The 22757-nt window shown below is 49.6% G+C and overlaps 12 protein-coding genes across 12 annotated transcripts; 6 read left to right on the top strand and 6 right to left on the bottom strand.

Annotated features, from left to right (window-relative positions):
- Positions 1-1010: 1010 nt before the first annotated feature.
- On the bottom strand, positions 1011-1742 carry derA (putative ER-associated proteolytic system protein Der1; the record flags this gene model as incomplete). Its single annotated transcript, XM_056725198.1, has 1 exon — positions 1011-1742. The coding sequence occupies one exon, from the start codon at positions 1740-1742 to the stop codon at positions 1011-1013; it is 732 nt and encodes a 243-aa protein (XP_056581448.1).
- A 492-nt stretch (positions 1743-2234) lies between these two features.
- Positions 2235-2869, top strand: N7517_007469 (histone H3 family protein; the record flags this gene model as incomplete). Its single annotated transcript, XM_056725199.1, has 2 exons — positions 2235-2406; positions 2523-2869. The coding sequence occupies 2 exons, from the start codon at positions 2235-2237 to the stop codon at positions 2867-2869; spliced, it is 519 nt and encodes a 172-aa protein (XP_056581449.1).
- A 593-nt stretch (positions 2870-3462) lies between these two features.
- On the bottom strand, positions 3463-5967 carry N7517_007470 (uncharacterized protein; the record flags this gene model as incomplete). Its single annotated transcript, XM_056725200.1, has 5 exons — positions 3463-4957; positions 5006-5121; positions 5173-5190; positions 5243-5353; positions 5401-5967. 5 exons carry the CDS (start codon positions 5965-5967, stop codon positions 3463-3465), a joined length of 2307 nt encoding a protein of 768 aa, XP_056581450.1.
- Positions 5968-7067: 1100 nt separating this feature from the next.
- N7517_007471 (uncharacterized protein) lies at positions 7068-8234 on the bottom strand (the record flags this gene model as incomplete). Its single annotated transcript, XM_056725201.1, has 1 exon — positions 7068-8234. One exon carries the CDS (start codon positions 8232-8234, stop codon positions 7068-7070), a length of 1167 nt encoding a protein of 388 aa, XP_056581451.1.
- Positions 8235-9298: 1064 nt separating this feature from the next.
- Positions 9299-11036, top strand: N7517_007472 (putative hydrolase, alpha/beta fold family; the record flags this gene model as incomplete). The annotated part of the gene is made up of 6 exons (XM_056725202.1): positions 9299-10075; positions 10131-10291; positions 10348-10428; positions 10483-10606; positions 10660-10788; positions 10851-11036. The coding sequence occupies 6 exons, from the start codon at positions 9299-9301 to the stop codon at positions 11034-11036; spliced, it is 1458 nt and encodes a 485-aa protein (XP_056581452.1).
- A 221-nt stretch (positions 11037-11257) lies between these two features.
- Positions 11258-11919, bottom strand: loc1 (the record flags this gene model as incomplete). Its single annotated transcript, XM_056725203.1, has 2 exons — positions 11258-11539; positions 11614-11919. The coding sequence occupies 2 exons, from the start codon at positions 11917-11919 to the stop codon at positions 11258-11260; spliced, it is 588 nt and encodes a 195-aa protein (XP_056581453.1).
- A 92-nt stretch (positions 11920-12011) lies between these two features.
- On the top strand, positions 12012-12277 carry N7517_007474 (uncharacterized protein; the record flags this gene model as incomplete). The annotated part of the gene is made up of 2 exons (XM_056725204.1): positions 12012-12128; positions 12170-12277. 2 exons carry the CDS (start codon positions 12012-12014, stop codon positions 12275-12277), a joined length of 225 nt encoding a protein of 74 aa, XP_056581454.1.
- A 43-nt stretch (positions 12278-12320) lies between these two features.
- On the top strand, positions 12321-13139 carry N7517_007475 (NADH dehydrogenase [ubiquinone] 1 alpha subcomplex subunit 6; the record flags this gene model as incomplete). The annotated part of the gene is made up of 4 exons (XM_056725205.1): positions 12321-12363; positions 12470-12531; positions 12705-12851; positions 13020-13139. The coding sequence occupies 4 exons, from the start codon at positions 12321-12323 to the stop codon at positions 13137-13139; spliced, it is 372 nt and encodes a 123-aa protein (XP_056581455.1).
- A 381-nt stretch (positions 13140-13520) lies between these two features.
- Positions 13521-14199, bottom strand: N7517_007476 (DNA-directed RNA polymerase core subunit RPC19; the record flags this gene model as incomplete). Its single annotated transcript, XM_056725206.1, has 4 exons — positions 13521-13654; positions 13717-13793; positions 13911-14002; positions 14086-14199. The coding sequence occupies 4 exons, from the start codon at positions 14197-14199 to the stop codon at positions 13521-13523; spliced, it is 417 nt and encodes a 138-aa protein (XP_056581456.1).
- Positions 14200-16226: 2027 nt separating this feature from the next.
- Positions 16227-17674, top strand: N7517_007477 (uncharacterized protein; the record flags this gene model as incomplete). The annotated part of the gene is made up of 2 exons (XM_056725207.1): positions 16227-16426; positions 16480-17674. The coding sequence occupies 2 exons, from the start codon at positions 16227-16229 to the stop codon at positions 17672-17674; spliced, it is 1395 nt and encodes a 464-aa protein (XP_056581457.1).
- Positions 17675-18415: 741 nt separating this feature from the next.
- On the bottom strand, positions 18416-19507 carry rrp36 (putative pre-rRNA processing protein; the record flags this gene model as incomplete). The annotated part of the gene is made up of 2 exons (XM_056725208.1): positions 18416-19321; positions 19373-19507. The coding sequence occupies 2 exons, from the start codon at positions 19505-19507 to the stop codon at positions 18416-18418; spliced, it is 1041 nt and encodes a 346-aa protein (XP_056581458.1).
- A 524-nt stretch (positions 19508-20031) lies between these two features.
- N7517_007479 (NIF domain protein) lies at positions 20032-22338 on the top strand (the record flags this gene model as incomplete). Its single annotated transcript, XM_056725209.1, has 1 exon — positions 20032-22338. The coding sequence occupies one exon, from the start codon at positions 20032-20034 to the stop codon at positions 22336-22338; it is 2307 nt and encodes a 768-aa protein (XP_056581459.1).
- Between the last annotated feature and the right edge of the window lie 419 nt (positions 22339-22757).

Below are 22757 nucleotides of genomic sequence, written 5' to 3' on the forward strand. Positions count from 1 at the left end.
CGCTGGGCGCTGTACGATGTATCTTGCTCCGTGGTCTTGGTCTGACGTCGTCCTTTAAACGTGTCAGCTCTTTCTAATAATAATCGAGGACAACTACACTCAACACCTGGACATGATATGAGATTACTAGGCTGACTACAATGTATCATGCTGCCTGTCGATACTGCCTATGCATATGCAAGATCGAAGCTGTACAGCCCTGTAACTGACTTGGCATCGCCAAACATATGATCATGCATGTCTGCCTTCTGTAAGGAATTTTGATAATGGCCGGGAATGCGAGCAATCACATGATTTTGTTTACTTTATTTTACTTTAAAGCATGTGTTGAGTTTAATAGTGTTCGAGGGACTGAGCGAATGCTGTACTTGGCACTCGTACTTGGCACTGAAGGTCATGGCAAGTTTGATACATGCCGTCATCATAAGCTCTCTGCATGCAGCTCTAAATATGTAAAATAAAAAGTAATTCGGGTATCTATGGCTATTCCAGTGTCAAACATATGCACGCTCTTGTAAACAAAAAAAGAAAACGAGTGCCTGATCCTTGCTTCTTCTACACAGGCCACATTGAGCGGGCCAAGGGGCAACGTCCGACATCAGATAAAAGGAGCTGCTCCAGATAGGCCCCTCGGTGGTCTCCGTCGTACCATCTTTGGACACGGCTCTAACGTGGCCAGTTTCCATGGGTAACCAGCATTGCATGCAAAACTCGCCGAATAATGTCGAATGCTCTCATACGGCATGAGTTAGATGAAAGGCGCCACCAAGAGACTCGCTGATATCAAGCTTGACCCCTCCCGTGCACAGCTCACACTTTTGATATCAATGGTCCAAAGCCAGCCTTGAGCAGAGACCAAGGCCAGAATCGGACCCACTGCGCCCTCGGCTCTACCTATACCAGTGAGATCTGTCTTTGAATGCGGTCTAGTTTTCAATTTCCATTCGATGCCACAAGGAACCTCGAGGTTCCGTTCCCGAAAAGCGACGCTTGATCAATAAGAAGATGGCTCATCGAACCTCAGGCGCCGCAGCCACAAACTCGCGGTTAACTGTCGTACGCTCATTGAGTCCAGGCGCGGACTCGAACAGACGCCGCCACCAGCGAGGTGGGTCAAATGGACGGTGGCCGCCATGCAGGGGCGGGTAAACATCGTTGAAGAAATACCAGATATGACCGACGACAACACCAAGCATCTCATCCTTCGGCACGATTCTATGCACAATGACACTGAATCCCATCAGTACCCAGGGCAGATAAGGAGCAGTGAAGACGAGCAGTCCCAATAAACTGAGACGGGTGTCTGGGTTGCGCCGGGCCCAGATGTAGACCAGGCTGGATGAAAGCGCGCTTCCCAGGAAGGGTATTGAGAGGAAAGGTGAGATGATGAGGAGAGTTGTCATCGCGTAGAAGATCAGCCATGCGAAGTGAGCTGGGGAGCGGCCGGAGGTTTCTTCCAGAAGGCGGGAGTAACGCTGCAGGAAGAAGACGTGGAATAATAAGTCAAGATTGAGGGGCCCGAAATAGAGGAATGTCGTGAGTAGTCGCCAGTACTGCGATTTGACGTAGACGGAGCGGAAGCTGTAGAACAGCTGGAATGGGGTCACAATGTGGCACTGCACCAAGACTGAGGTTGCGACGGTGGCTACCGTCCACCAGCGGGTGACGGGTGGCATCTCATAAAACCATTGTTCGAGGGGAAACTGGCCTGGTTGCCCATTGTTCTCCCAGAGGGCGGCCATGGTGTATGGTGGTCGTGACTTCTGGGGACAGAAATCAGAACGGAGCGGAAGTCAGAGCGGATGATCAGCACGAGCACTGAGAGCTCTCTAAAGTGCCTCCGGGGTATATTCAACGTATGACGGAGATAAGAACAGGTAGGCCAGTTTATCGTCACGTGTCCAACACGAGACGCGTTGCTACGTGAGAAATCACGGGGGTTGGGACGCTAAGGCCCGAATAGTTCATATTGACAGCTCCCCCAGCCTTCCCTTCGCAACAAAGACGGTTTAATTATTAGCAGATACGATTTTTAATCCCAATCCCTTCAATTGAACCTCGTGTACAAGTCTAAGCCTCGACACTCTGACACGGTTCCTGCAAGGGGCAATCTCGACACAAACGCGGCAATTCGCAGAACGCTGGTTGCTAGGCGATAAACCTCCCAATTGATCGCTTTCCAGCACCCCACTACCGAAAAAAAAAACCACACAGTGCATTCCTCCGCTATCACAATGCCGCCCAAGGGAGCCCGCAAGACAGCACCAGGCAGCGCACAAAAAGGCAAAGCGCGCAAGACAGTCGCTGCGCCCGCCGCCGCGCCCGCAGATGGAGATGGAACACCAACGAAAGCACGCAAGATGAAGGGAGTAAACAAAGTCGCAAAGACCACCGCTAACGTCCAACGTACGTTTCACCCTCCGCCTACCACCACCGCCAGAATGAGCGCCTTAAACTGCTCTACTTGCGCAATTCAACCAATCCCCCACGAACTCAATCAACCCATTCTAACAATCTCGTAGCCGGAGATCCAACTCCCACAGGCCGTCGCCGCCGCTACAAGCCCGGCACCGTCGCTTTGAAAGAAATCCGCCGCTACCAACGCTCTTACGACCTTCTCATCGCTAAACTGCCCTTTTCGCGCTTAGTCCGCGAAGTCGCGCTCGATCTCCTCCCCGCCGACGTTGGCGCAGAGTTGCGCTGGCAGTCGTTCGCTATCCAAGCTCTGCAAGAGGCCGCAGAGGCTTTCCTTGTCCATCTCTTTGAGGATACGAATCTGTGCGCGCTACACGCGAAACGCGTTACTATTATGCAGAAAGATATCCAGCTTGCGCGGAGAATCCGCGGCGTCTGGGCTGGGCTTGGTTGAGCTGTTCCATTGACTGTTTCGATATTTGCGGCATTTTTCGAGTTTAATATTAATTTCGCGGTGTGGTGGGTTTCTCTGGATGGGGGAGGAGCCCCAAGGACATTGCTGGCGTATTATGGGCATGGAGTTGTCCTTTGATTTTTTATGTTTCCTCCAGCTTCTGCTGGTGGAGATTGTGTCTGCAACTGCAGGCTGGTTTATACCATGGTGTTTGTACATTACGCATGGATGTCGGGTGTTCATGTTCTTCTTTATAGGGAGCGAAGCAGTTCATGATCTTCCTAGGGTGTGATATACACGCCCTGAGCTGAATCCTATCAATGTTTTCAAGTCAACAATACCTACGAATATATTAACAAGGAAATTTCTGTGTTTAGAGTATTGGAAAGGTATTTCTTGATTCGCCAATAACATCAAGTACTGGCTCGCATCCCTGTCAACAATAACCACAGAAAATATCAAACGCCTTCCCAGGTAGCCATCAAATGGTATCGTAAAGCGCCTCCCTAGGAACAGTTCTGAAACAAACGCCAAGGAAAAGACGTTAAGAAAACAAAAAGGTATATCATGTTAATAGCAATAGACAAAAGCAATCAGGCTGAACGTCTCAGACGAGGGGGAAGACCCGAGACCAAACGTTGGCCTTCCTCGCGGACGCTCTGCGCTTCCTCGCCCTTGCCCTGTCGCTCCAGAGTCTCAGCCAGCATGTCGTCGGTGACGCTCGCCCACATACGGTCATTGGCTCGTTTGGCCATTGCGCGGCCAGCTCGAGCGCTTTTCTCGGCTTGTTCGCCGACCACGCCACGAAAGTACTTCCAGCTCATGAAGGTTAGGGTCATGCAGGTGATTTGGCTGTTGCTGATTGCGGTGGCGGACTGTAGAGCTTGCTGGAGGTACTGTTTCGTTTGGATGGTTGACTCGGAGTGAACAGTTGCGCAGACGAGGAAGTAGGCAGCTTGTATGTACTTGTTTGGACTGCTTTGGCAGAAGGGTTCGAGTGTTGCTAGAACGGCGCTGAGCATCGAGTGTGACGGGTGACTTGGATCACGGAGGATAAGAACTGTGTTGAGACCGGCGAGGATTCGCGTATCACGACAGGGGTCATTGCGTCCCGTCTTGCTGGTAGCGGGGTCTAGTGACAGAATTGGTGATTGGAATGTATTCAGTGCGGCCTTGAGATCGCCAGTTGCCTGTGCGATGGTGCCAGCGGCATATTCCATCAGACATTCGATGGTGTCCGGAAGGTTGGAACCAAGCTCTTCGAAGACTTGTCGAAGATCGTTGAGAGTCTGACTGGCAAGATCCCAATCTGTTCGAGCGCAGGCCAGGAAGACTCGTTGAAGGAGAAGGTTGCAGTAAAGGGACTGACGCCACTGAACCCGACGGTTGGCGTTGACCATGGATTCTGAAATTTCTTGGGGGGCCTTGAAATTGCCTTGGACCATTCGAAGCCCTTCCTCGAGATATTTCTCTGCTTTCCGTCCATCGTATGAGTTCTTGGCACTAAGCGTGATTGAGCTTAAGAAATAGCAAAGCGCATAAAGATCGTGCTGAGGAAGCCAGTTGAAGCTTAACAGCAATGTGCCATTATGAACCTGCAAGATGTCACCTGTGTCGATGGACGACGGCCCAGCGGATTTACCGTTGAGAGGGACCGAAAATGACCCATCGGGACGCCAGTTGCTGTCGCTGAGCGTTTCGTCCATCAAAGCCTGCATAACCTTCAACTTCTGTCCAGACTGGTTGACGTCGTACTCTAGAAGACTGCAGCAGATATCGACCATTTGAATCAAGGTTGTAAGTTGAGGTATATGGCGAAGTTCATCATTCAGCTGATGGCTTCGCGCGGCTGCTACGGCACGCTGCGCCTGCTCGATAGAATCGGAGTTCGTCGCTTGCTGCAAGTGTGCAAGTGATTCAATCACAGCCGCCATTGCCGAAACAGCCTTGTCTCCGTTGCGACTAGCCATGGCTGTGATTTTGTGAAGATGCTGTAACGCTTGCACGGAGTCTTGGTGTGACGGAGATGACAACGAGAGTGATACTCGAAGGAAACGAAATGCATACTCCCATGCGGCATGGCGGTATCTATGGCTATTAGCACCCCATGGTCAAAGAGAGTGAGATGGTACATACGCTTCCACATCCTGAATCATCCCATCGACCGCTTTCAGGGAAGCTTTAGGGTTACTCTTGTGAAGCATCCGTGCCAAGAGGTGCTGCATGCTGTATTTCAAGTCAAGCATACGGTTCTATAACAGTCAGAGATCAAACCAAATTCGCTATCAAGGCAGTTGACTAACTCGTTCACATAGATCGATCTGCTCAAGGTTAGTGGCTATTTCCGGGACAAAGGAGGGGAAAAATACACACCCCTTTACTCAATGCAGTTTCCGCTTCGATGTCATTGTCTGTTTCCTCGAACAATGTACGCGCATAGCGAAGTCTAACAAGAGCTTCTTTGCGAGGTTGCAATCGCCAGTTCTATCATATCATTTGGTCAGCATTGGCGCAGTATTTTTCCAATATACCAGTTCACCAACCTTCAAGACAGCCTCCAAACAGCCCAATCCGGTAGCAACCAGCTTATAATATTCTTCAATGTCCGTCTCACGACCGGTCAATGAGGTGGTCGTTCCACGAGCATGAGCAGCATTTAGATATTCATCAGCCAGGGACAACAGCAGAACCTGATAGTCGACTGGAGGCTTCGTAGACTTAGCAGGCGTGGGCTTCCCATGCTTTTCGACATTTGGTTGAGTCGGCTGTCTCTTCTTTTCAATGTGCTGTGGTTGAAGTTGCTTCTGCGGAGTCTGAATTTGGATTCTTGCTTGAATAGCTGGAGAAGGAGCCGGGATCATGACTTGCGGAGGAGCGTATGTCACCGGCGAAGGAGCAGGCTGGGGTCGTTGCGGCGTCGCAATAGGTGTAGAAAGTATTTTCTGAGGCTCTACTCTGGGAGAGATCTTGGATGGCACGGGTTCGGATTTGATGATAGGGTGTGTTTGCGGCGTATGGATATTGATTTGTCTTTGGTTGCTTTGGGTGTTTGGTTTAGGACTGATAGGAGGCGGGGCAGGAGCAACATGAACAGGCATGGCTGGCGGCGGAGCTGGCAAGGAAGCCGGTGGTATTTTGGACGGACTCGCATTCTGGATGAAAGGTGGCTCGCCATACTGAGGAGAGATTTGGGTGTATCGGGATCGCGGAGCAGTAGGCAGAGGTTGTTGTACAAACAGTTGAGCCGGGTTAACAAACTGATGTTGCAGCTCTTCTTGTTGGATTTGAGGCGGAGGCGGAGGCGGCGGAGGAGGTGGCCGAGGCGGAGGGGGGATTGTAGTTGAGGGAGGAGCTGCTGTGGTCCTGGCTGTGGCCGTGGTTGGAGAGATTGTTGTGGTAATTGCTGCGGTTGCTGCGGAGGAGTTTGCGGAGGAGGACGCGTCTGCTGCTGCTGTGGCTGCGGCTGTGGAGTATATGTCGACGGGTATGAAGGATATGGCATCATAGCCGAAGGATACATTGCTGGTTTGCCATAGCCATCGTATGGAGGCGGCGGACCACTGGCATTATTGTACAGTACCTGCGGGGGGATTTGCCCGTGCTGATACTGCGGCGGCGGTAAATAATGCGGGTATTGACCGGGACCAGGTGGTGGGAAGCTCATCGCCCCGACAAACAGACAATACTCGTATAAATCGAGTATGAAGTCGAACGCGCGAGATGGTGAGCGTGGATCGTGTCGGTCCGGAGAAACCCAGGGCGGTCAGCTGATAAGGGATGTTGCGATTACGCGACTCTTCTCCATCGAGGTCCATCTAGACTTTGATAGATCCGAAAAGTTTTGGAAAATTCGTCTTTGTCGGTTTGCAGTTATGTTTTGGGTTGTGTTCTTGGTCAATGAGGCACTTGGATAAGACACCGAAAGAGATACTCAAAGGATTCACACAAAGGACCTTGCAAACTATGTCAAGAAGAGTCACTAGGGTGGCCGTCACTTCTTGTCTGAATTATTATATTATTTGAGAATATGCCTAAGTAATTGATGCTAATCAAAAGACTAATCTAACACGCTGAACCAACTCTCACTATACAATATATACTGGCAAAGTCGGAAACAAGAGAAGGAATGAACCCCAATTGGTCCAGCAACTCCTTATGGTCTTGCCCCCAAGGCCTCTCTTGCAGCTGAAGAAAACCGTTAAACCATGTTGATATATGTGTAAAGTTGGCTGATGGGTTGGTTACCTATTCCAGAATCGATAATCTCCTGTTCTATACTCGGCGCGAATGAGAGCGCTGGATGTTCGCGCACTGTCCAAGGACACAACTCGTTGCAGTTTTCAACACTGACTGACGGTTCGGCTGGATGGATTCGTTGTGCTCCCCATGCCGGATCAGGAGTTGGACCCGTCCCTCCGAGGCTTCTTTGGGTCGAGAATGAATATGTCGCTCTGCCGGATTTTTCAGAGTGGAATGGTGCATTTCGTGGACATGTCAAAGTCGTATCGCACGCACTGCAGACGGATATACGCTTGCATGACGAGCAGAAAGAGTCGAAGAGGCGACATATAGTGGTTTGGTGAACGCTCGAGAGCCACAAGTCGACCGATCGATGTGCACACCCGAAGCGTGGTGTCATATAATCTTCCTTACCAACTTGACCCGACTCGGTGGTGAGTTGGTACTCCGTGCGAAGAACCAGCTGGTTATCGGCGTTGATTTCTGGAAACAAAGATGTCTTCAGCTCGGTTGGGCCATACTGCTCGGTACATGTATGCCAGCAGTAGCGGTCGTCAACAGCGTCCCCGAATTCTGATTTCAAGGCTTGCATCGTCACCTGCCGCACTCGGACATGGTCTGCGAGATCAAGTTTGTCGCGGAAAGTTAATTTCTTGCATGGGCACAGATCGACGACTCCTGCTAACTCTCCAACATCGCATGTTCGAGTCTCTGGCTTCCGCCTCAACTCTCTGGATGAGAATGCGGCCCGAGGGTGGAGTTTCAAACACTTGGAGCATAATTTCCAACTGGAGTTTTCCAATACGTTGAGGAATGCCCACCGGGGTGTGACAAAGTTATGTCCATTTCGATAATGGTGGAAAAGCGGGGCAAAGTCGCGACTGAATCGGAGGGATTTTGAGAGCAGAATCTCTCCGGAGATTGCGAACATGCGCTTGTTGGTTAGCGCAAGCGCAGCCTCTGGTAGCACTGTTAGATGAGATATGATCTCTAGCAACAGCTCGGTGGGTAATTCCATTAGGTAGCAACGGCTACCATCTTGCTTCTTCACTCGTTTTGGGGACCAGGGTCTCATTTTGATCATGGTCTTAAACTTCTCTGTGGCGCGGTATAGACGATCGGACATGTCGGAAGGGAAGTTTCTTATTAAAGTCATGGGTGCCAGGCTGGTCTTTTTATTTAGATCGAAGGTCGTTAAAAGATGTTTTATGACCAAGCCTCATGAGAGGTATGTGAATCAACAAGATAGATAGTGGCGTTTCGACTGAGCTATCATGTTGTAGAGATCAAGCGCATCTCGTGACAAAGACTGCATCCCCTTTAAAGGAAAAAAGAGAAAGGATATGGATCCGTTGACCTTGAAATAGTCTGCTGGAAGATAAAGATGCACGGAAACGGTCCATGGGACTGGGTCACAAAAGATGGGCGTTAATGCTATCAGTATTACATATAAAGAAGAGGAACTGATCATCGGTGGCTCAGCCCGTTCTTTGTCCGATGATCCATATGCAGGACACCGGATACTTCAACCTTTTCACCCTGCATTTATCTTTGGTCGGTTTTGATAAGGACATTGCTATTGTCGGAAAATATGGGGATTTCTCCCTGTTAATTCACGCCGGAAGTGAATTTAGGGCTTCCGCATGCGGAAAGCAGATTGCCGCATTGAGCATCATAGTATCATCACTTCATATTCGGCGGAATTCCCCCTTTTTGCGCCAAATAATGGAGGGATTTTCCTGTATGAAATTTGAACTCAGGACTTGTATACAGCAATACGCTATGACATTGTCAACTGACTGTGGGCGTATGACAGACGCCATGTTATCAGGTGTGTCCGTGCCCGGGCACCTGGGCAGCCCCGGAAGCCATGGTCATGACTAGCCTTAAGGCTCAGATCACCTGACATGAACATAACTCTGTATATCACGTGAGATGGAATAAAGCTTAGTCACACTGTACCGTGGGCAGAATATGGGCGGAAACTCTAACATAACTTTTTTTTGCCGAGGTCTAAGTCTGGTATCAATAAATGTTGGCCTGCATCTTTGGATCAGGTATTTGGGATTTTTGCATGCTTTTCAAGCCGGTTTAATTTCTTATCAAGAGCATATAAAAGTTGAGCGACCTTTATTAGGATATTGATTTGTCCATTTGCTCGGTTTCAGCGTTTAAGCCTTATACACCCTCATGCTTGATCTCATCCCAACGCTTCTGAATTCAATCCCCCTATCCGTCCTCTTATCGGGACTGATCGCCATGGGTTTGATTTCATGGCTTCGTCCCAAGGGACGCATAGCTTTCCATCACGCCAAAGACAATAAGTTGACTTTGACCAAAGTTTCCGGCGCCGCAGGTGCTAAAGAACAAGTCACCTTCGTGGATGTCTGTCGGTCTGCCACACCAGAAACATGCAACCTGAACCCATTTTTGTTCAATGGGCACCTACAGACGTGCTGGACTACTATGAAGCACGACAACGTTCCTATTTACTACAAACGTAAAATGTTCGAGTCCGATAGCCCTGCATTCACGGGCCATTATGCCATGGATTTCGTGGTTGCACCGTACGACGTTCCTCAAGACCCGGAGCTTATTGATCAAGCGAGAAAGTATACCCAAAAGTCGGGTATGCCGCCACGCACATCGTTTTTCACTCAGGATGAATTTGCTGTGTTGCCCTCAGATGACACCAAGCCCATGCTTGTGCTTCTTCACGGTCTCAGCGGTGGCTCTCATGAAGTATACTTGCGGGAAGTCCTAGCACCGCTCGTGAAAGATGGCGCGTGGGAAGCATGTGTTGTCAATTCGAGAGGATGTGCACAGACAAACATCAGTACTGGTGTTCTCTACAACGCCCGAGCTACCTGGGATGTTCGCCAGTCCGTGAAGTGGCTCAAGAAGCAGTTCCCCAATCGCCCTCTTTTTGGAATAGGCTTCTCACTAGGTGCCAACATCCTCACTAATGTATGACCCCCTGGCAAAACTGCCTGTCTATATCCCCTACTGACAAACTGTGTAGTATCTGGGAGAGGAAGGTGATGCCTGTCAATTGAAGGCAGCCGTGATTTGTGCTAGCCCATGGAACTTGGATGTTAGTTCTATGGTGTTGCAAAGCACCTGGATTGGCAAGGAAGTATACAGCAGAACCATGGGAACAAGCATGAAGAAGCTCTTTGAGGCGTGAGTACCTGTCTGTCTGGCTGATGTGAAAAGTTAAATAACTAAATGGAAAACAGACATGTCGACCAAGTTTCCAAAAACCCTCGTATCGAGGTTGATACGATAAGAAATATCACCTACCTCCATGAGTTCGACCGGTAAGAAGAATTCATTTTGCATCTCAAAATGACTACGATTCTAACATCCAACAGAGCTCTACAATGCCCAACCTGGGGCTACCCCACCGAAGGAGCGTATTACCGTGATGCCACTTCCACCGATTCCATGCTTGCTATCAGGATTCCTTTCCTTAGCATTCAAGCAGAGGATGATCCTGTAAGTTATGAACTCTGTCATGCCAACTGTGAACACATCGCTGACTTTATTAGATTGCTTGCTGGGAGGCTCTACCCTACCAGGAAATGACCCAAACGCCATATGGAGTCATGTTGACTACATCGTGGGGTGGCCATCTAGGCTGGTTCGAGCTTGGAGGATCCAGATGGTTTGTCAAGCCGGTATGTAATTCGCGATGGACCATGAGCATCAAAATGAACTTCATACTAACCCTTTCCTTCAGGTGACAAACTTCTTGAACAAAATGGCAAACGAAATCGATACTAATATCCCTGGTGTTGTCGAGCACCCCGAAAGACTCCCTGGAAATATTGCCAGCCACGATGGGGACAACAAAGAACCTGACCTGGCGCCTAAGCCTGATTTCGTCGCGATGCGACGCAAACTCGCACTGCCTTTGGGGCTGTAATTGGCTACCCTTCAAACATTGCCTCTCAACTGCTACAATGACCGTGTTCGAAAGCGACAGGTCATTCATGGTTTACAATAGGGGAACCCCAGCATGGACGGTGTTTTTGCAAAATAATGTTTCTGTTCCGATAGACATAGATTGATAAATTGGTGGAAACGCCGAACCCCGACATCTAAATACATAATCAAAGTATAGACACAAATCTTCAGACTTTTTGTTCAAGCAAATGCAACGGTCTTCTTCTTTGATCGCCCGGGCTTCGAGATACTATCCTTGATACTCGTCGGCTCCGCGGCCTTGTCGCCACGACCGCCCTTCTTCTTTTGCCGGATGGAATCCTTGACGTCGTCAAACTTGTTCTTTCTCTCCTTCATGCGGGCCTCGGCCTCAGCCCTCTTTGCCTCGCGGATCTCTTCTAATTGACGTGCCTTCATCATCTTGGACTCGATCTGGCCTTCCTTCTCGGCGTTGACCATGGCGAGAATTGTCATCATGCCCTCCTGTAGGTGATACATTAGTATTAGGCTTTCATAGAGTGCAATCAATAGAATAGAGCGTAAGAAGCAGAACGTACCGCATCATCGACAAAGGTCTTGCCCTTCTTCTTGCCCTTGGGCTTGATGACTCCGACAGGTGTGATTTGGTTCAACTCGGGCAGATCCAGCTCCTTCTCGGTGTACACTCTCTTCTTCTTTTTCTTCAAGTTCTCTTGGGCAGTGCGGGGCTTGGTCTTCTGTTCCTTGGCCGGGGGGCGCTTGGGACCATCTTTCGATTTGCTGACGCGCGAGGCAGACGACAAGCTGGAAGACTTGCCGCCCTTTGCGCCTCCCTTGGCGACACCCTTTGCACCTCCAACGTTGGGACCTTTGCTAGGAGCCATATTGTAGTGTTTGAAGAATTGAACGGTTGATTGAGTTGAGGCGAGGCGGACTGAGAGTGGAAGGAATGCAAAGATTAATAATTTGGCAAGAAATGAGTTGTAATTACTTCAACAACCCAAAAATAATTCAATACCTCTGCGACAGAATCAGAGATATCAAAAAATATTCGACGGAAAAAAAACAAGAGCAGAGAAACGTCGCGCAGACGGTCCGATAATCCCCAAATTCGCAAAGATTTTTTTTGAAAAGGCAGGCGGTGAGCCTGGCCCATTCCACCACCAACCTCAGATCGAAACCTCCACCCTCATAGCTCAGGAACCCACGTTCAATTCTCCTCCGTCTCTCTACACCCAGTGATTGAACCGCACTGGATTGAGTGGGCACTCAATTCTCTTCCAATATGACTATCAACCCTACCTACCTGGCGCAGCGCACGCGCTCCTGTACGTCCCTTCCACGCCCGATGCGTTCCGCCGTCCACCCGGCGGGATCGTCAATGGAGTCTATCCCACCCGCGAAAAGGTGCTAATATATCTGTTTGTTTTCTAGCTGTCAACTGGGGTGATGCGAAATACCGAGTCTTGAAGTCGTACCGTGAATGGCTCCGCGCGGTCAGTCTCCCCCGAGATCCTAGGCCGATACACCTTCTCCCTCGATATGCTCTCTTCTTTTGCTCCAGGCGGATATCACAGGAGCAGATTGATTAGAGGTTCTTTTATATGGCACAAAAGGCTACATTTTGACCCCGCAACGGACTCAGCTAACGTGATATCACCGAATACAGTCCCCGGAGATCCAAACCATGTACTCCCTGGGCATGCCCGTATCCGCCATCCGCACCAAGATCCGCCAGGAGTTCGAGAAGCACCGCTATGTCAGCCAATTGAACGTCGTGGATGTGCTGCTGTATCAGAGCCACGCCGAGTTCCAGGTTAGTCCAGGTCCACCTTTCTGTCAGGATATAATATGTCTATGTCTGTTCGACATGCGGATTCTTTCAGGAAGACTGAGAAGCAAATACTGCTCATCTATAATGAATGAACATTATCGCAGTCACCCCGCTATTCCAGGATCAAATACTGACATCATTTCAATGCAGGAAACTCTTAACTACTGGAAGCAGCTTTCTCACGTTATGAAGTACTTCCGCCCAGAAGAAGATCCTGGCGCGCGCCTCCCCCGCAACTTCGTCTCTGGTTTCCTCGAGGGCCGCAATTAAAACCCTCTTTCTGCTTCTTTCTCTCTCATTTCCTATCCTCTTCATCTCGTTTCTGGTCCGCGATGTGGCAGTCAAAGGAACTGCGCCATCGATAGACATGATGTGTATATATTGTCTGAATAAGCCATTCCATTATCTTATTTCGTTCCTATCTAGTTTTTACATCCTAGCTTCAGACATGATGTGGAGCATATGACAGTACGAGCTTGGCAATATCGGTCTCGTAGCATGCATCACACGAATAACTCTATTTTCATCAAGAATTTCTTATAAATATATATACCAAAGAAACCAAAAGCACTTCTCATGCCCGAGATAGAAAATGTACTTTTCCCTCTACCCAGAACGCCAATTAAATAATACATATGCAAATCAACAACCTCATGCCTCCATACGGTTACCACTCTCCGCATTGAATTGATCACGCGAAGCAGTGAACTTCTCCGTTACGACATCGCACAGGTCCATCAGATCGTTGAAGCCCTTCTCCAGAGCCTCGAGAGCGGTAGTGGAATCTGAAGTCAGGCAGTTAGTATACATTCCAATATTCTGGCAAGAAAAAAGTAGTAGGACATACCGGTAGTCTGGATGCGGACGTTCATCTTAGGATCCGAGGGGTGGGGGATGGTGTAACCGCAGAACTCAACGGCAGGGCTATGAAAGTCAGTGACGATGTTCTCCAGATGAATTCGATTTGATTCTAATGCTTGTGAGGAAAACTCCGGTGCGAGAACCGAGTATATCCTCTCAATCATAGGCCAATACACTCACTTCTTCATGATTGCATAACGCAGCGCATTGCCCATAGTGTGGCCTTCGCCCTCGAACTGGAATGAAGCGGCAGTTTCGGTGGCGCCGGGGAGCTATGAGAAGATATAATATTAGCTTGGTCTTTTTTAGGCATATCCAGAGATCAATTCGGATCCCGGACGGATCAGATACGTACCACGACAATCTGTCTCTCTTCGAGAATGGGGTCGTTGGACTGGGGCAGCTCGGTGGGCTGCTCTGCGTCGACCATGGACTGATCCTGGTCTTGGGAGTGGACGGACTCAGGCATTGTGTTTGATTTGGTGAGGGGTGTGCGAGTAGGTGATCTAACAAGTTCGATACTATGTCGAAGGCTATTTAAGTGGATGCGGGAGTTTAGGTGGGAGGTTGGTGGTTGGTTGTGTCGGGATTTGCAAGACAGTAGGTTGATGTCGTTGCTGGCGTTTGGTTTGGAAGCTCGGTCGGAGTTTTAGCGTAACAAATTTGCGCGATCTGGATCTCCAAGTCGAAGATTATCGCGAAGAAAAAAAGGTGGGTTATCGATAGTCGGGTCTCACCGCCTGCTATTTTTGTCATCTATAAAATTGCATTGTTGAGATATTGTCTTTTGTGAAGATAAAGGGTGTGAGGATTCTTTCTAGAAAGCTTGTGAGTATAAGATTTGTATACTCATGTTATTTTTGTAACTTTAGGTGTTGAAAATTCCCTCGGGTTCTGTATGTTCTCGCAATATAGTGGATCACTATAGCCTATGCCTGCAACCATTGTCCATGTACATACTCCGTACCAGTCCACTACATATGTATGCACAGAATCATGTTGGGAACGTGATGCAAGTACAATTTCCTACATTTAGAGCCTCTACACATGCAAGAATATAACCTTCCAATGCGGTAATATGAAAGATCTACTCCGTGTCTGCGGTATCCATGGAGTAACGGGTTTGATAATTACTAGTATACAAAGTGGTATAAGGGCCTCTCAGATAGATTAAATGAAAAATTGAATAGTTACAGCCCCAATAAGAGAATTATGAAACAAAGGTAATATTTTTTATAGTTTTGACCCAAGAGATTTCCTATCCACATGGGCTTCTGTTCTTTGCCTAGGTGGGGGAAATGTAAGCCATTTGTCAGCTCTGATGCCTGTCGGTACCTAGGTAGACAGGCATCAACATCTTTTAAGAAGCACAGATGATATCCAAGGCACGCACCCATGGTCTGTGCATTTACACCCTCAAAGAGGGAAAGAAAAAAAAAGCCAAGTGGGCCATCTCTAATTTCAGTGGTAAACTACGGAGTAGGATCTATTGGATGTTAGTGTATTACTCCATACTCCATACGGAGTGATTCAAATATCCTTTCGAAATAGGGCAAGCCATGAAAAGCACTAAATCAGGAAAAAAAGAATCTCGATCAGTTTCAGTTTCCGTTTCAGTGGCACAGGTGTTGGTGCCCCGGGGACTATTTTATGGACGCCACTAGTGGCCCCTTTTGATATAAGCGCCCGCTGCGCCATGTTTGACATATAACGCTGTACGAGTGGATGGAAGTGATGTGACTTGTTTTTTCTTTGTGTGCCGAGTCCATGTTTGGATGTGATTCGATCAATTTGGGTATTTGGTTATGATACTAATGTTAGAGAAAGGGTCCACATATATTCCTGCGAATTATAGATATAGATAACTACAATTTTAGATATAGGTGATATGGAACTATGGACGGAGATTTATATATTAGTATACTACTTCGTACATGTACTTGTACATTTACTCTAGTCTGATAAATACTATATGTACATATACTTAGTAAAATAAAATACAATAAATGAACGGTGGACCCCCCTGGAATAGCCATTTCCTAGAAACATATGTCTCAGCTGGCTCCACTGTTCGGGTATGGGGTCACTGATACCTCTCTCCCCTCTTTGTACTTGGGAGGATCAACGTACTGTGTACATCTTTAACTTACACCTTTTTTTTTTTTTTTAGCTTCCCCCTGGATAGCTTTGGGCGATCTTTTTTCTTCCCTATAATATTTTTTTTAGGGCCCAGACTTTCCCCTCATTTTCTCGTCCATTTCTTTCGCTTGTAACTCTGGACTGTCACACTGCCGCCTGACGCTTAACCGCCCTTATTGCTGGAGATCTTGGTACTCTCCGACTTCGATATATCAACCGAGCCGATCCCACGTTTCGATCTTTCCGGACCTTGCCCGCACTCCGGATGCCCTTGCATCTCCTGTAAAGGAGATTTATCAAATATACAGTGAACTGCTTGCGCAGTCATTTGCCTGACACCCGATCATCGTGTCGACCATGTCCACCGCAGTTGCATCCGCACCGGCCCCTTTGTCCTCGCCACACCCTACTCGCAACCCCAGCCCGAGAAATCTCCCGGCTTTGGCTCCTCCGAATAACATCCCGTCCAATTTCTCTCCGCCCCGGATGTCCAAAAGTCCTCAGAATGGATCCGCGGTACACGGTTCCCCGACCGAGAACAGAGGTCCAGCGTCTCCGTAAGTTGAGAGATTCATAGAATCGGAGCTTCCCAAACTAACGTTATCATCAGATCGCAAGGTGGCACCGGGGGCCCACAGATTACCGTAAAGAAGGAACCGGGATCCTCCCCACGCATACAGAGTCGGCCCCGGCCCCGGAAATTGGACCTTTCGACTAGCCTTCCGTCCTCCAGTGGTTTGTCGGTTCGCGCTCCCGGGGGCCCTTTGACAGCCTCGATGCAACATGTAGGCCTCGCGTGCCTATCACCTGGCTTCCAAACCCACGATCCGATCATGCGAGAGCAGCTACAGCGCAGCCTCTCTGTGCGGGATCAACAGCGGTCGATCATTGAACAGCGCATGCAGAGATCCGCCAAGGATGATGGTCCGGATGGGATTAAGCCTTCCGAGTCGAATTTGATGGGTATGCCCAAGACCGCAAAGCGCAGACCGGCCGGCCTGTCCATCGTCCCTCCATCCGCCTCCCAGTTCGCAAACGAGCGAGTCATCCAATCCGCTCCGCTACACCAGACTTTCACAGGCAGGTACCAGCCACAACCATTGACCCGCCATGTTGTCAACCAGAGCCCGACCTTGGGTTCGACCTCCCACATGCATCAGCTCCCGGCAACCCAAACAAACAATCGTCTTCCTCCCCTGTCTGATGTTTTCGGTTCCGATGCATTGGGTCGCGACCGCGATTCTGGCCTCGCTAGTATCCACTTGAACGCATCGAGCAACTCCTCGCAATCCAACAACTTGGCCCCAATGCCCTCTCCTGGTCTGCCGGGTAGCGTGTCCCAAACCCCCAACCGACCGCGCGAATATCACTCAGCCGAAGAGGCCGTGCAAGAGATGTCCGGTGGACGAGAGGAGCTTCTGCCTCGCATTGTCCACTATGGAGGTCACCAACCTCCCACTCCTCCATCTCCACAGATACTTCACACAGGTCCCAAGACCGCGCCTCTTGCCCCAGAGCCCCAAGCGCCCCACGGCCCGCCTCCTGCCTCCTTTGGTATGTTCGCCCCGTCCGATGTTACGGCACGTCGTCGCCCTCGGAGCGAGTATGAACACGATAACGGCAGTCCACCGCTGGGTCATGGCCCCGACTCTCAATACCGACCCAACCCAGCTTCCATGCCCGGCCCACATGCTTCGTTCCCTGGACCTTTCGGCGCAGGAAGAGATTCGCCCGAGACGCAGCGGAGAAAGAAGGATGAATTCCTAGGTCTCTGTGCACGGGCTTGGGATCTGTTCCACTCGTGATACAACATTGCTCTGTTAGTCTCAGAACCAATGCCTCTTGCAGAGGCCTAGGGTTGGCTCTACTTTGCGAGTTTCAAGCAATGATGGAATTTGCTTGAACCTGCTTGCTAGAAAATGCCCGACCCAACAGATCACCCCCGATTACATCATCTATATCTATCCCACCTCTGAGGAGTTTGCTGCCTTGGAATGCAAAGACCTTACTTTGATGCTATAAGTCCTAGGCAATAATTTGGCTCCGTTGGCAAGTCCAGCCCCAAATTCAATACCTGGGCAAACGCGAATGTCCATATTCCCCGACTCATCCTGGACGATCGAGTCGCGAAACCCTTCCCACAATGATGCTTGCATCAATATCATGTTATCTATGTTACGACAGTATTGACAGGGCGCGTTGGCACCCTGTAAAATTTTGTGTTCGGGTTCCTTTTTGCATCCAGTTTGCTTTGGGCGTTGGTGGTTCCCTGCTTCGTACTATACCTTTTGAACTTGTTTTTGGGAGATAAAGCATTATGGTAATGAGTTCTCTACCTCTTACTGGCCTGTTTCGAATGCCTTGTTTTCTTCTCTTTGCCTTTTCCTATTGCCATATTGGCCCTCAGCTCCGAGACTGGTAATCCTAATGCATCACACCTCACTATACAATATACCCGTGGACATGTAGATATTCAATATTCATATGCATAACACTATGTGCTTTTCATTCCCAGCTCAACGCCATAACCCAATACAAAAAAAGGTCTACTCCAATCTCCTCCGCTTTCCACCATTAGGCATACCCCCATCCTCACCACCACCCTCAGCTCCCCTCCTCTCCCAAGGCATCTCCTTCCGCTCCTTGGAAGTCATCTTCTTGCGTCTCCTCTCAAGCGCCTTCGCACGCTCCCGCGATCCCATCTCCTCATACTTCCGCTCAAGAACCTGCTTCTGCAACTCAGAGTTCTTAAGATAGTACGGGTTGGCCTTCTTGCCCTCCCGAATCAACTGCTTCTCACGCTTCTTATGCTCAGCCTGCACCTCCGCCTCACGCTTCTTATTCTGCGCAGAGCGCAGCTTATCCTGCGCCCGTCGAATCTCCCCCTTAAGCTTCTCCTTCTGCTGCAGATTCTTTGTCTTCCTCATCTGCTCCTTCAAATCATTAAGCTCAGACGCCCGGTACTCATCCAGAAACGCATACGCAGTCCCACCATGCGGGTGCTTTCCAACTCCACTGTGACCCATGACAGCCGCGTCGAAGCGCGGATCCCGGGACCGTGGCGCGGGCGGGAGTTCAACTGCTGTGCGCTTGCGCGTCACGGCCCATTTGGACGATTGCTCCATGGGCGCGTGCTTAGATGATCTGCTTTTCTTTTCTTTGGATTTGGATTTGGCGGCGGCTTCGAGCTTTTGTTCGCGTGCTTCGCGCAGCTTCGTGCGGATTTCGTCGACTGTTGAGGGTGTTTCGTCTTTGGGTGTGCGCTTGTTGCGGTTCTTTTCGCGCATTGAGGCTTGCGCTTTGGCGAGCGCGCCGAAGGAAATGTCTGCTAGTGAGGCTTTGAAGTCGTCGCCGTCGTCCTGGTCGGATTCGGGTTCTTCTTCTTTGCCTGAGTTGCTGGCTTCGGACTCGGAGGCTGTGCCTGCATCTTCGGAGTCGGAGCCAACGGGCTGCTAGATTGTTTGTTAGTTATGATTATAGAGTAAATGTATGGGTTGGCTTACTGATTGGATGGAACCGTTGGACTCGGCATCAGAGCCAGCCTGAGAGCCCTCGTCGGAACCTGATGCCTCGGAGTAGACCTCATCATCATCTGGCCGAGCTCGCACTCGGCGATTAAGCATATCGGTAATAGCCATTTTGTTGCTGTAGTTGGAAAACCCCGCGGAGGAAGAACTGTCAAAAAGAAATATATTGCCGGTCAGGGCGGTCAGAGAGATAAGAACTGATTAGATATTTTTCGCGATGCATGTTGCGAACATTGAACGCTTCTAGCCAATTTGTATTTGCTTTATAGATGTCCCTGCATTTTATGCGTCGAGACTTCCCTGGTTTTTCATTCGCAACTTGCTCATTGCATCACTCTCAGCCTCTTCCCAGAGCAGCCAATCAGGTATTGCCTCCACTACCATTCGCTACGTGGATAGCATGTTCGCCAGTTGTTGATTTATTCTGACTTGTTATTAAACAGCTTCTCGCAGTGTCAAACTCTGGCGCTTTGGAATATCGACTAAGGTTCTCTACTTTCCTCTCGTCGCGCCCTACGTCCTTCAAGCTGCCTCGCGCAAACAAAAGAACGAAGCGTGTGTCTAACGCCGCGGACCTCGAATATCAGTCGAGTTCGATCCCCCAGTATGCCGATTCAGCCTATTACGCAGTGAACATGAACCCTACATCAACACAGAATGGACGGGGGGGCAACCGGCCGGCTCCCTCACACGGCTCTTGGGATCGCAATGCGCTCTCTCGGGATACACATCGGAATGTGGGATATGGGGACTATCCTGTACAAAACAACCCTCCAACGTCGCAGTACGCTCCTGCGCCGGGTATGAACTCGAATTTTGGGTCTCAGATTCCTCAGGCGAATCAAACGTCACAAGGCTATCAATCTCGGCCCCACGCTCCTGCCATGCAACAATACAGCCAACCGCAGATGCCTTCAGGACAAGGCCAACAATTTGGCGCTTTTAATACCTTACCACAAACCCCAATGGAAATGGATCAAGCTTTCTTCCAAATGGCACAGAATATGCCCTGGATGCATCCAGCCTTTGATCCCGGGATGCCATTTCCACCCCCATTTCCTCTCCTCCCTTTCGATATGAATACCCCACTACCCTTCCAAAACACCCGACCCATGAGCACGATGGCCGGTGGTGCAGGACAGCGATTTACACCTGATGCACAAAGACAACGTTCGCCAACACCGCCAGTCAAAGTCCCGCTTCCAACACTGCAATACACAAATCAAGCATCACTGAAACCAGAGAAGACAGAAAAGCGACCACTTCTCGTCATCCTCGATCTCAACGGCACCCTCATCTACCGCAAGCTACGCAAATTCCCACCCAAATTTGCCAGACGCACCGGTCTAGATCACTTCCTAGCCACGCTGATTGAAAACTACAAAGTCATGATCTGGTCCAGTTCCCAACCCCCGACTGTAAATGCAGTCTGCGAGCAGCTCTTCCCAGGTCCCATGCACGATGCTCTAGTTGCCCTCTGGGGACGCGACAAATTTGGCCTCACCGCCGGCCAATACAACAAAAAGCTCCAGGTCTACAAGGAGCTGCACAAAGTCTGGGCGGAGCCACATATCCAAGGCGCATTCCCAGGCAACGAGCATCTGAAAGACCCACCTGCCCCATTGCCAGACGCCCAACCGCCGCACAAGAACCGGAAGCAAAAGCAGCGCGAGGCTGAGGCTGCAAAGCTCCCTGCGGGCCACCGCTGGGACCAGACGAACACTATCCTCATCGACGATAGCAAGCTTAAGGCCTCCAGCGAGCCATACAATATCCTCGAGATCCCGGAGTTCAACGACGATCCTAATATCGATGAGACGAAGCTCTTCATTAAGGTCCTCAACCGCCTCGATTTTCTCGCCCACCACGACGACGTGAGCAAGGTCCTCCGCGTCTGGAACGAGCGCGTAGACAGGGGCGAGGGCAGTATTCTCGAATTAGATATTGGGCTCCATGAGGATTCTGTCGACAACGAGGATGGCGGGATGAGTCTCATCCCAAAGCAGCCGAATGCCAACTCCAATGGCGTGGGGGCTGTCCCTGCTCCTACAAACGCTAAACCCAAGGTCAAGAAAAATAAGAAGGCCAAGGCTAGAGCAAAAGCGGACGCTGCCAATAATCCAACTACAGCCCAGAACACTGAACCTACAAACCCTGCAGTCACCACTACTACAAATAAACCGCCAGCCACAAAACCAAACCCAAAAGCCCCGAAAACAGAAGAAGAAAAAGCTGAAATCAAACTGTCACGCAAAGCGCGCAAAAGAGCAAAGAAAGAAGCCCAGCAAGAAGAAACTCGTGCCGCAAACGCCGTCCCCGAAGCCGAATACCAAGAGACCAGCGAACTACCCACGCCGAGCTGCAACAATGTAACGGAAAATCATGTCATCGCTAGTATCGAGCTAGGCGTAGACGGTGCCGGGGATAGCTCTCGAAATGCCAAAGGTCAGCGATCACTTCGTCGCAAACAAAAGGCCGCCAACAGAAAGGCTCTGTTGGAAGCTAATCGTCCCAAGCCCCCTCCTGCCTCCGAGAATACCGGTCCGGCAGAGCCAAGATACAACCTCCGAAAAACGAGTATTTATCCTCCCGGATTTAGCGATGAACATGCTTCTGGAGATGTCCCTGCCTCTACCTCTGCTTCTATTTCAGGCTCTGGATATGCCTCTGGTCCCGGGACGGCCTTCGAATCCGCCTCTGCTGCAGCTCACGCCGCCAATGCCGCAAACATCGTGACAAGCGGATTATCACCCGAGTATCTCCCCCCAGACGCGGATCTAACCATCGGTATGGAACTAGATGTCGGTGAGTATGTCCCGCCGGATTTTGTGACTGAGTCGAGTGCTAAGCATGACCGGTCTCCGTCGCCGGCTTCGTCGGCTGGGTCGGGGAATTGGTTGCTTGATCGTCTTGAAGAAGGGCTTGGGATTCGCAAGCCTTGAGATGGTTTAGTTGTCAATATTTATGCGTGGATTCTGAGCGCTTGGGATTCTTTTGTTCTGTCCTTGTCTTGTTTTATAGATATCCCCCATTGTGTATTGTTACCTCTTTTGGAGGTTTTGAATTAGTGGGTTGTACCGATGGTCTATGGGTTGTCTCGGAATACTACATGTAACTACATCGTCAAGGCGTTGCCTACCATCCCAGTTTCGTTTTTTTATGTAGAGTTAAGTCCATTTAGACTAATTAAGAAGATCAGATGTTAATAGAAGGTTACTTAAAATGGTAATATGGTAATTATTTTGTTTTTGAGTCTGGCATTCGAGATATATATATATATCCTAGGTTATGGAAAATGGGATGGTGATTCTTCAACAATGAAAGGATCTTGATGTTGACTTGTCAAGTGTTTAGTACCAAA

The sequence above is a fragment of the Penicillium concentricum genome, assembly GCF_028827145.1.
Source record: "Penicillium concentricum strain IBT 3081 chromosome Unknown utg000002l_segment0_segment0, whole genome shotgun sequence".
Taxonomy (NCBI): Eukaryota; Fungi; Ascomycota; class Eurotiomycetes; order Eurotiales; family Aspergillaceae; genus Penicillium; species Penicillium concentricum.